Source organism: Parasteatoda tepidariorum, chromosome 7 (assembly GCF_982258835.1).
Source record: "Parasteatoda tepidariorum strain Cologne lab strain chromosome 7, Ptep-v5.0, whole genome shotgun sequence".
Classification (NCBI taxonomy): domain Eukaryota; kingdom Metazoa; phylum Arthropoda; class Arachnida; order Araneae; family Theridiidae; genus Parasteatoda; species Parasteatoda tepidariorum.
Window position 1 is genome coordinate 59835004 of NC_141761.1, and position 13216 is coordinate 59848219.

Here is a 13216-nt window from a genome sequence, read left to right on the forward strand (position 1 = left end):
ATTTAACGTTTTCACAATTCATTCAACAATCCAGGGCCGTAACTACGCCGGGGCAGTCGGGGCACCGCCCCGGGGCCCCGATGGTCAAGGGGGCCCCATATGAAGGGACCACGTGACATTTTTTCTATTTAGTTTATATATATATATATATATATATATATATATATATATATATATATATATATATATATATATATATATATATATATATATATATATATATATATATATATATATATATATATATATATATATATATATATATATATATATATATATATATATATATGAAAGAGATTGTGTGAAGATTTGCTAAAATCTTCTTTTTCGTAGTTACAATCGACTTTAACATAGGGTGAAAGACTCTTTCCGAGAATTATTTCCCTTCCTCAAAAGAGCAAAAACGCTTCACAGAAAAGAGGAACGGAAAGGCATTTTTGAATCTATACCCCTAATAAGAAACTTTATGTTGTTCTGAAATTAACTTGAATGGGCAAATAAGGTGCCTTTTGAAATTTGGGAAAGTAAAGTGAAAGTGGAAAAATATCTTTATTTTCACTCTATTTTTTGAGGGTAGAAAACTTTATTTTGTTTCAAAAGTGTAAAGAAGTGCTTCACCCCTTCTGAAATTTAGACATTCTCAAAAGTAAGTTATAGTAGAATTAGTACATTCAGAAAGAGAAAAAAAAGCTATTTTTTTCAACATTTAAGTTATTTTCCAAATAGAAAACTTAATTTTCCTCCAAATAAAGAAGAGAAATCTGCTTAAATTTTTTTTTTAAGGAAAAGCAAATTTAAAGATATTTTCCAAGTAGAAAATTTTATTTTCCTCTTAAATAAAAACGAGGGAGCTAAGAAAGTACTTTGCTTCACAAAAATAAAGTAAAATTACTATTTAACTCATTTTTTTCTACTTTTAAGCTTTTTTTCAAGTAGCAAACTTTATTTTCCTCGTAAATTTAATTGATGAGCGTCATTCCTTCTGAAACATTGACATTCACTACAATAAAGTAATTTTTGTTTATAAAACAGAATTAGCAATTTCAGAAAAAGAAACTACTATTTGTTTCACCTTTTGAAGCTATTTTTTAAATAAAAAAATAAAATAAAACTCCCCCTCCCCAACCGAGACAAATACGCCTGTTTTGTTTGAATTTTCTTCCACATATGACAATTTCTAATTTATTAAGAAAAAATTTTAAAATTAAAATTTAACCAAAAGAAGGGCTCAGCATAAAAAAATAAAACAAGTGTTTAGGAAACTAAAATATTTGCCTCTCTTTTACCCTTCCCTGGTGTGATAAAATGCATCCTTCACTGACATATATTTTAAAGCATTCCTTGACTCTCAACACCTGCAGATCACCAACCGAGACAGTTATCTGACCCCTCAAAATATAGGCATCTCTTTTTACACCATGGGAAAATGTCCTTCCTTTGACTTCTTTAAATTGCCCTGAGCTTTTTGTCCTTTTATAAAATATCATATATTTCCAGAACCATGCATTTGTCGGTTAGTCACAGTTGTCTTAAACAAGCAATTATCTAGATGTTCTAGGAAAACAGAAGCAAGCTTTTAAGGGATCGAAGGGGATTACTTTTGTTGACATATTTTTTCTGAAAGAAACGCGGGAATCACTCTCTGTTAAACTTCAATTTTTAGCTACCTTAATTGCTTCATTTAAATCGACTATTTTTAATTCAAATATAGATTTTTTGTTAACTTTTATTTTGTTCCATCTTTCAAATTAAAATTTAACTTTAATTGATACTAATTAAAATTATGTGCAACTTTTTTTTAAAAATATAAATGTCATTACTTTGGATTACAACAAAACGAAAAGGAAATTGATTTCTAAGGAGGTAAGCAATTGTTTACATTAATTATTTAATACATTCAAAACTGCGTATTAATGTACTGTTGGAATTGTTTTTTTTTTTTATATTCCTATATCAAATTGCTTTTATGTAATACATTTTGTTCTTATTTTATATTTTTAAAATTAAGACCATTAAATTTTTAAAATTGGAAATTCGATTTTTTATGCTTTTTAACAATTTTGCTTTCATTCAAAATTAAAAAGCAAACTTTGATTTTGTTTAAAAAAATCATATTTAATTTAATTAAAAAATCGCATTTAATTTAATAAAACGCTATAAACATTGTTTCGTTGAGAATAACTGAAAATATGTCATCATTTAAAGTATTTTGGTTTAAATAAACCGTTGTTTTTCAATCAATAAAAGAAAGTTCTTCGAAGAAAATATTTTATTAGGTTGTTTTGATAATTCTTTCTACTTTTATGAGAGACTTTAGTAGATTCTTTGAGATCAGCATTATCTACATTGCATTAAAATTAAACTAATTTCAAATTCCTTGGTTTCACTGACAAAAATGGTACACGTTGTAGTTTTATATACTTAAGAGAGAAAAAAAAAAAGAAAATATGTTAATTCAAAAAGCAAGGAAATATCACGATTGGGTTGAGAATGCAATTAATCTTCTTTTAAATTTACTATTTCATTCTTATCTTATATGATAATCACATTATATTGAGCGGAACTAAGACATCAAACCCATTGCACATTTATTCTGTCTTATTTATTTGACTATCTCTGTTGTTTTTGCAACACTAATTTATATAAACAAAAGTAATCTTTATTCTAATACAAAAAATTAACCTTAACTGATACTTCAAATATTAAAATAACGAATAAATATATTTGATACAAACGTTTAACTAAAATATTATTATTAAAAACAGCTTTAATTAGAAAAAAAAAATCATATTTTCAAAAATGGCACAATTTGTTTCCATAACAATTGAGGAAGGAGGTAGTGTTGAGCGCACTTAATATAGTGTTTTTTAAATAAAACTGTTATAGGATCATCAAAGTAATTATCTTGTGATAACTTTCTGAGAACTTTTTTCATGCATTATTTTTCTCAGTTTATAGTATACATTTTTGAAAATTTTAATACTGAAACTATAAATATTGCTGATGTAGGAAAGGAATTTATCCGACCATCAGAATTACATTTAATCATTTCTTTAAAATGTGTGAACATTTCTGTTTATCAATGAATTACTTTATTTTCCGTTTTCAATATTGGAACAAGATGTGTAAAACATTACACTTAAGATTCTAGTTTTGAGACTTATTATTTTTTTTTTCCATTGTGAATATGATTTTCACTGCAACCAATGTTTAAGATATTCATTGAAATATTTTCAAAGATATTGTATTTCTCAATATATAAATCCAAATCAGATAAAATTCATTGTCATTACAAACCATTAAAAAGGTTTTCTTCTTATTTTTCGTTTTGGAAAAATAAGAAAAAACCTTTTTGGAATATTAAAAAATATTAGTTTCTTGACATAATTTTTTATCATATATAATTACATGACATCATAAATACATATATTTATTTGCCATCTTGTCTGTTCAGAAGTTTCGATAGGCAAAATAGTCATGAATGAATTCTGCTCAAAATATTACTATATTTTTAGGACCCTGTACAACAAGTACCATTTTTACTTGAACTTATTTATCTCACATTGCTATGCTATACAGACAAATGAGGTAGTATTTCATTTGTATTTTAAATCACTGAACCAAATAAGACAAAACACGAAACAACAGTGCTTATATTTGAAAAGTTGAAATGTTTCTTTTTTTTCATGTGTGTGTACAAAAGTACTGTCTTTGAAATGCACTTATTGTGAAGAAGACCATTATATTTTCAAAACTATTTCTCCTATCAGCCTGAATTACATCTCATTTAATTATGTATCAAAAAGCTTTGATCGAAAATCTTTCCTTAGGTGATCTACTACTTACTTCTGGAAATATCTACAAGCTTTTCTTGAAACATTTGAAATGTAAATTAATTTGCATTACATCACAAAAGTTTATTTTTTAATTCGATAAAACAAATGTTATCAAGCAATTTTGCATAAATATATCAATAAATAATCGTCAAAATGAAAAGTGATTTAAAAGCTATTTAAAACTATCTAGCTTGTTAAGTATGAAGGAATGCATGTGAACTTTAATTATGTAATGAAAAAATCTTTTAATTTATTAATTAAAGATGATAGAAATTCATGATACGTTATTGAAACAATTAAAAATAAATTATTAAAATTTTATTTCCTAGTAGTCACATGTTTAAAATCTTGGATACAATAAATTAGATGACAAGAATATGTAAAAAGCGGAAATACGTAAAAATGTCTTAATATGCAGACAAAACGTTAAAATACCAACTTAGAATATTTTTTTAAAAACACAGTTTGTTCGTTTCTCAAAATGTAAGAAATTTTGGTCAAATCGAGATATTTTGTTTCATCTTTCTTTTCCTCATTTTAAAAATGTCTTAAAATTAATATATCCTGCCCTTTAACATTTGAAAGAAAATTCTAACGTAACTATACTATACTATATCATAAAAATTTCTTGTTACGCTTATTCCTAGTATTCTAATGTAACACTTGAAAAAAAAATGACTTTTACACTTGGAAGTTCTGAAACTTTATTTTATATCTAAAATGACCGACCTATATGATGATAAACGACTGGTGTAGGAGGAAAGGAAAGTCTAAAATATAAACAGTTGTTAAACATCTCTTTTAAATGTAATTGCTTATCTATAAAATGTGTATGAGATAGTTAATTGTTCGTCCATTTGAACTAAAATTGAAAGAAATTTTTGTTTGAAGATCTCACTGAATTAAGAAATTAACAAAGAAGTTAATGACTTTGAGTATTTACATTTAGATTACGACCATAAAATTTGAAATAAGAAAAGAAAAAAAAAACATTAAAAATTGTCAGTTACTAACAAAAACCACTATAATGGATTAAGGATGTATTATGCACTTCGTGACAGTGATGTGTAGAGATTATACTTGTTGTTATACTTTCTCAAAATTGTAACTTATAAAAAATTATTTGAGAAGTTCGATGGGACAGGATCGATTGACTTGCTCTACTGTCTATTGAAAACGAAAAAACACGAAATATTGATTTCAGCGATATAATGGATGAATTTGCGGCAACAAAGGCCAGGAGAAATAAATTTTAAGTTTTGAAATTTTTTATTTCAGATTTTAGAAATCTTTAGAAAGATTTATGTTCAGTAATTTTAAAATTGCTATAATTTATTACTTAATTTTTATTAATTAATAATAGATTAGCAAATTTAGTGGACTGTGTTTCAAATTATGGATGGATTTATATTATGTACTAATAATTATAAATATTAATTTTATGACTTTTTTTATTTTATATAACTTTTTTCTTTTCACCTTTTTTAAAAAATTTTGTTACTATGAAATCTATTTTACAATTTACTTCAAATATTTTTCAAAAACTGAAACTAATCTAAAATTTTAAATATGAAATCTTTATTCTAGACATTTATTTTAATGCAAACTGATGTATAATCAACAAACTTAAATGTATAAATCTATCTACTAAAACTAGAACTATTAAATACATTTTAAATCTGTATTTAGTATGTGTTTTGTAATTATTTTTAGATGTTTTATTTGTGTATGGTAATTAAAAATTAATTTTTTTAAATATAACATTTTACATTCTAGTGTTAAATTTACAACTTACAATATTTTGTAATCCCATTTCTATGTGAACAAGTGACTTATTTTCATAAATATATTAATCAACATGATACATAAGTAGCTAAAATGACGATTAGAGATGGAGTACACAAAGTTTCAGAAAGGGCCCCAGCAAAAATTTGAGCCCCAGGGCCCCGAAGGGTGAAGTTACGGCACTGCAACAATCTATTTCAGCAAACCGTTGTTCCGTAGCGTATGAAAACGCCAAACATTTTACATGTTTTGATGAAATACTTGCGAGTCGGCATGTGCGTCTACTGAGCTGGGTTCGGTGAGATTATTGCACTCTCATGTGCAACTCTGCTGCATTTTGAAAGATATTCTCTATTTCAGGCTTCATTTTCCACCATCTGATATCGAACCGAAATATCTCACGATCATTTTATAATGGCTAATATAATCAAGAAAAGAGTTCTTTGTCAGAAATTAGTTATTTTATCATGATCATGTAGTCTTCGAAAACTATTTTGCATTTTGTTAATGTACATAGTGCTTAAAAATATTTTTTGAGTGCTTAAAAGTACTTAAAAGGTGCTTATTTTTTTTGGTAGATTTGGCTACGCACCCTGTTTCTTTGCTTCTTGCTTAAACAAGTCTCAGCTCGCTATAGTACTGCCTTCAATTTTTTCGTACACAAATCAAAATGACAAATTTGAACTTAAAAAACATAGATAAATTATTTAGTGTCTCAACCAGGGTTGGCAAGTTTTTAACACATGACGGTTTTTACCGGTTTATACCATGGTTTTTACCGTCATGTCAAAAACCCCTCTGCCAAAAACCCATAGTTTTAATAAAACTGTATTTTAATTTGAGTTTAACTGCTTATGTTTTAAAATTAATTCATTTTTGGGCAATAAAATTAGAAAAAAATTGTTAAAAGATATTTAACAGGGTGCGTAGCGCTTGTAAAAAGTGCTTAAAGGTGCTTTTTTGGGGATTTCGTTTTTAAAAGCTTTTAAAGGTGCTTTTTTCAGCTGGCGTTTTTAAAAAGTGCTTTTTTCGAATAATTTTTTTCCTCCTTCAGTGATATCTGGTGGATCCCATGCATTTCACGAAAAATGGGGAGTTTGCTACGTAATCATTCACGCGGACTTCATGTCGTACCCACGTTATGACTTGCGCATGCGGTCAGGGTCAAGTTGAATTCACTCAGTGTTGTGGGAAAGTTCTGATTGTTTTGATTTACGCCCGTTTCTTTTAGGTATTTTTTTTTTTAAACGCTAAAGCTGTTTATAAAAAGTGCGTTATTTTGAATTCTAATACTTCCGCACTATTTACTTAGACATAAATACTAAAAATGGACCTTAGTTTTGAATGTCAAATCCAATCATGGAAGTAAGGCTATTTTGCCACACTTTGACTTCTACACTTATATTAAATATTAATATTACAGATAAATTATTTTTATAAAACAATGCAATTAAACTAAGTATACCAAATTCATTTAATTTTCTTCTGTATATCTAAATAAATATTTTGATGCTATGAATTTAGAAATAGTACAAGGAATAAGAAATTAATACCTTACTTTTTATTTACATAAAAAGTGTGTATAGCCAACAATTATTTTATATTTTTAAGCACTTCGATTAGATTTTGAAAAAAATCCGAAAATGCAAAAAAGAAAAAAATATATATATTGGGCTTCATAGGGCCCCAGCTCCGAATAAAACTTTAAAAAAAGAAGAAAAAAAGTGGGATCTGGGGGCCCTTGCCATCTCGGAGCCCCAGATCCCACTTATTTAGCTTATACGTAAATCCGGCATTGCACGGAAGCCATATTAAGCATGGTGGGCGTAGTTTTGATTATGCAATTTATTAGTCCTGCATTTCAGCTTCTGACAATTTTGTTACCAATATTGTCAGAATTCCCCCCCCCCATACTTGTAGATATTACAACTATAGTTGGAATATTCTTAAAATACGTTTAATTGTCTTTAGTGTTTAGTGCTGTTAAATGTTCGTTTTCACTTAGTTTTCAAGTAACTTTATCTCTTAGACTGAATAATGTCTTCGGGAGTAATGAGAAAGTACCCCATTCAGTTTATATTTATATTTGTAAGGAAGTTGAAAAGACTTCTTGTAATACTTAAAGAGATTGCTAATGGAAGATAGTATCCACTTGTTTATACATGGCTAAATATAAATGTGCTACCACTTTTTCGTCATTTTCCACCACTTTTTCCAGTATTACCCGTATTATTTATGTCTGCAGGATAGGATATTTGATGCAGTTTTCTTTTGTTTTAAATAAAAATATACTAACTTTTTGTTTTTTGAAAAAATTAGTCTATTTTCAAAGCTATCAAAGCATGAAGCAGCTCTTTTAATTTATTATTCATTATTTTTAAAACATATTTTAAGCTATGTTTCCCGATGTACCCCGTCTCTTTCTTGTGAAAAAAACCCCCACTTATTTACCATTTTTTTTTTCTATGATTTTTGTTTTGTGGAAATTGCAATTTGCTTCAACTCTTAAAATATGACATCAAATATTGCAACCATGTTACTTGAAATGCAGAAGATTTGAGCTTGATGGTATTGTGTTATCAACAATGTTAACCGTCATGTATCAAAAGGTACCTCAACAATAGAATCGAGTAGAATCTTATACACTAGTGAATTGCAATCGAGTTATTGTAGTTGCTGACACGCTACAGTACTCCCCAACAGATTTTTTTTTATCTCTAATAGAATTCGATGAATTCATACCACTAGCTGAATCATTACTGTTTTTTGCGAGAAGGCGGGAGAGCTGTATTAAGATCACCAGACTTTGAGTGCTGATCGTGAGAGCTGTATTAAGTTTACCCTCGTTGTCGCTCTAATGTTGCCATTAGCAGTCGAGTGCATACAGGCCGACGTTGTGAGTGATCAAGACTGAGTAGCTAACAGCTTGAAGAAGACAATGTCGCCGTCACAAATAACAATTCAACTGTTCACTGTGAACCATCGATCAAAGTAGGCAGATCACCAATGTCGGGTGTTGTGCTATCAACAATGTCAATCGTCTTATATCAAAAGGCTCCTCAACCTAGAATTTGCTGGATATTAGGGACATCTCGGTATTTGGCGCAAAACGCCACTAACCGATTCATCGATTCTGGGGTTGTCATATACTAGAAGTCATGTAACCTAAAAAGAAATGAGATGCAGAGAAATTGAAGATCCACAGGAGATTCTCTGGAAGTCAGGCGCGAAGATGTCTTCGAAGATGTGGAACTCCACGTCTAAGTCTTGTTCTCGAGAAGAAATGGACGAAGAAGCTTAACTAGCTCCCCAATCCTTAAGAATTCTTGCATTTTCCTGAAAAACTGCAAGAAGCTGCTGACAGTGTCTGTGGCTTTCAGGGGCTGGGTCTTTTTCTTCCTCGACGTCTTCCTGGGTCAGGGTCTTACACCGCAGCCTGAGAAACAGGCCAGGTGCTAACCATTGCAGTTGGACTCAGGTTGCCGGTTCGGATCTGGGCCTCGTACACTGGTACGAGGTGTGCTCTCCAGCGCATTTCAGCCAGGCAGGATCGGGAGATGTGCAGCTTCTGTTTTTGGCATCTGTAGCATTGTGTTTTAAAGCGTCTCCCTCGGAAATTCTCTATTTGAACTGGGCTCTTGAGAACAGATCTGATGTTGTAGATGCTCATATTGAGGCTCGTATCTGATTGGATGATGAGGAAAAGGGGAAGGAGCATATACTCCACGTCTCTTCTCCTCGGCTGGACTACAAGACAGTCGTTTCTGCTGGTGGTGCTGTTTCTGATTCTATTTCAATGTGGTTGGGCTTGCCGTCAGAGTATGTGTCCATTTCGTCACCGGGTTGACGCAAGTCTTCTTTTTCCTTTTTTGTTGTTTAGCAGAAGGAGCCTGAATCTCTGAAGTTTCCTTAACAGCAGAGTTTTGATGTTGGTCCGCAGTCTCAAAGCTGGTAGTCGAGGCTGTTGTTTCAGGTACTGAGATATCAGCCGTTTCTACCAATGTCGAGGAAGAGTCTATCTGATGTGAAATAATTGTCTCGTTTGAGGCATCTATCATTTTAGATTGATCTGGCATAGTTGTTTTCTACGCCGTCCATTCTTCCTTTATTATCTGGTAGCCTTCAATGAGATATCTCATTTCAAATTGATTTTTCAGTGAAGATCTTGTATACTGCTATGCTTAAGAGCCTGTTCCTCGAAATGTTTCAAGCTATATTTCACTACTCTTATTTTTGTATCGATGTTTTCAAGAGTCGCATCTTGTCTGGCTCTGTTGTGACTCTCTTTTCTCATCACATCATGATCTGCGATAGGAAGCGGCTTCGACTTAAACATCCCCCTTCCGCTGCGGCTGAATCTGTGATAGGAAGGCATAATGGCGAGGAGCTTGGATATAAAACACCCTTACTGCTTGAACGTCAACTAGGTCTTCAACATTGAATCGAGTTAACATGTGCTTATACACTATTGAATTGGAATTAAATAATTTTATTGGTTGCTACGCTACAATGTTTCTCCATCAGAGTTTTATCTGGGATAGAATTCATGCATAATATTATTTAATAATTTTTGCGAAATCAAGATTAGTTCTTTAAAAATATCACAGCGCAAACTGCGTTCACGGCAAGTAGTTGTCAACTATCTGACCGGAAGTTGTGAAGTTAAAAGTTTGTTCGAATGAAACTATAATTTCTTTTTTTTTTAAAAAAAATAATTATTTTGGGTCAAAGATTTTTTTTAATTGTGTGCAAAAAATCGTTTTTCACACAACTATATATGTCGAAATTTGTGAAGTCTGCGACCTCTTTATTAGCTTTGCAAAACTTTTACAAGATGGCGCAGCTTGCTTAAAGACACTGTTTCAGATCCTTATTGGTTCATACGTACAAAATACAACATACATGCATATAAAGTATAAATTTCTTGTTTATTTAGTTTAAATACATTTTATTTTTTCATATAACTGATCGTTTCTTTTATATCAAGAATGATTTCCAATTAAATTTAGCTTACAACTTGACGCAGTGACTCATATTGAACAACAGTGCCATCTATAATTTTTCTTTTTAATGAAGTAGGTGGAGTAGTTTTGATCATGCTGGGATTTATAGAATTTATGATAATATCTGTGTTGGGATTATTGTCTATAATCTATATCTTGGTGAAGGTTCGTGGTGGTGGAAATTTGGTTGTTTGAGAAATTTGAAATATCTTAATGCTTGGACTTTTGCATGCTGAGTTCGTAAAAGCTCTCTGTTTAATTGCATTGTTGTTACATTTCGAACTTAAATACTTATGATTATTAAAATTCTGAATACACGGACTTAATACTGTGTTATAGATAGTTGTTTTTGCTATTGTTAAACCGGCTTTCTCACAGATCATGACTGAGTACAAGTTAGTTGTTGTTGGCGGTAAGATATGCCTTAAATGCAATAAATATTGCATAAATTATTTATTGGTTATACAATAATTCAGTTAAAGATTATATAAATATTGTCTAATTTTGGTGTAAACTTTTCTTTGAGAAGCATGACATCATGGGTGTCGTTAAGTGTCAGTTTCACACATTAATGCAATATTTCTTTGTGGACTTATGGATAATTTTTTTTTTCATTTTAAACAATTTTAGTGTTTGTTTGAATTTTCCTACGGAGACTCGGCTAAATGATCCAATTTTTGTGGGAGCTATTTAAATAAATTGGAATTTTGAAGAATTTTTTTTTCTATGTTTATTTACACACTAGAGAAAATATATTTTTTTGTTTGCTTTTTTAAATGTTATTAGAATTGACCATTTCATATGCAAAGCTTTTCAAATTCAGTAAGTTGGGTATTTGGATAATAACTAGGAAGAAAATTGTGAATAAAAATTTTTTAAATGTTTTTTTTTTTTATGTTAGTAAGATAAGCTTCTTATGTGTTTTGTTTTTGATGCTGTCTTGCTTGCATTTTCTTCGATTTGTGTGAACATAATTTTTATTCCTCAATTTTAATTTTGCAATCTTAATTTGTGTTATTAGGATTCTTAAGTCTGAATTCACACCACTCTTCCATTGTTCCCACTGAATACACACCACTCTTTCAACCATTTAACTTAGATTTGTGAATGAAATTTTAGCATTTTAGAGATATTTAAGTGCCAACCTAAAATATTCAAAATAACTTTTATTGCATCCTTAATTGACAGTATTAATAAATTAAAACTAACATAACAGTTTGATTTTGTTAACATGAATCTCAACTTAATTGTTAACTAGTCAATTTGGGAAAATTGACTTGTGAATTTTACTTGAATGAAATTTTAGCAATTTTTTATGACTTGAATGAAATTTTAGAGATATTTAGCTGCCAGAATTTCCTTATCGTACCCATTCACAACTCGCATTTACTAACACTTACAAAAAGTTTACTACAAGTACATTGTGGCTTGCTCAGGGGTGGTTACAATTTATATCGTTCAAGTTTTTCTTTTTCGGTGATTTTTTCTTTCAGTTTCTGCGGCTGTCTGGTTGTTGCCAAAATTTATTGATTGCTGGAGATTTCCTTATCTTGATTCCTAGCAGAATAATCGCCAAGTCTAGGCAACTTCTGGGCAGCGGCCCGCTAGAAACTAAAAAGAACATCTCAGAAAGGGACCAACTGGAAAGATGTAACTCGTAATCATCCCCGGGCAAACATCTACATGTTTTTTTAAAAAAAAGTCAGCAAGTTTAAAATCTGTTTGGCACCTTAGCGATTGTATTTGGCACAACAGATCATGATACGGAAATATCCCCAATTACTGATTCGGAAGCACTGATTCATAAATCTTACTAATCAAACTAAACATAAGTTATAGGTACTTTATAGGAGTTTTATATTAATATTGAGGTAAAGTACTATTTTTCTACTGTGACATATCTTAAACATTTTCCTTGCTAACCTTTATATTTTGTATAATCATTTTATAATAGTACAAATTAAATGTTTAATAACAGTAGATGTGTATATTAAAATACTTTAATTACAGTTTACTTAAAGATGTTTTTCTTATTGTTATATTGAGGTGGTAAAACACTACTTATCAACAAGACAACGAATATTATTTTTTATGTTGCATGATTGGTAGATTTATAATCAGAAATTTAATTTTTCCACCCTCAACATTAAGTCAGGAACAAGTCATTCATTTTTGAGCACTATTAAATATTTTGGCATAGCTCTTATTTCTGAAAGCTAAATTACTACGCAAGAAATATCTTCAAAACTCCAATTCACAATATTATTGTAAGCACGCTTCTCTACTGATCTCGTGCCAGTACAGTACATTCTGCATGACAATTTGGAAAGTTTTTTGTGCTATGTATTTTATGTTGATATTCCTGTCTGTTTTCAGTCTTGTTTGTAATTATAAAAGTAGTGTATGAAGGAGTATAACCCTGGTTGGTTTAGATTTTAGAATTTGATATTAGACTTGAGCAGTTTTTAAAATACTAGTTTTGAAATAGTTTTCGGACTTCAAACCAAATTTATTGATAGATGTTGCTTGTGACCTTTCAAGTTTGCAAGGTTTAGGACATAGTCGTTTATATTGTCCCATTGTGGGATTAAA

The 13216-nt window shown here is 30.1% G+C and overlaps 1 protein-coding gene across 1 annotated transcript in view; it reads left to right on the plus strand.

The window, feature by feature from the left end:
- The first annotated feature begins 10732 nt into the window (after positions 1–10732).
- The window catches only part of Ras85D (GTPase ras-like protein 1), a 41000-nt gene continuing 38516 nt past the window's right edge, over positions 10733–13216 (plus strand). The window contains exon 1 of the mRNA XM_016064137.4: positions 10733–11036. Within this exon, the coding sequence (XP_015919623.1) occupies positions 11006–11036 (31 nt within the window). The 5' untranslated portion in view covers positions 10733–11005. The remainder of the gene's footprint in view (positions 11037–13216) is intronic.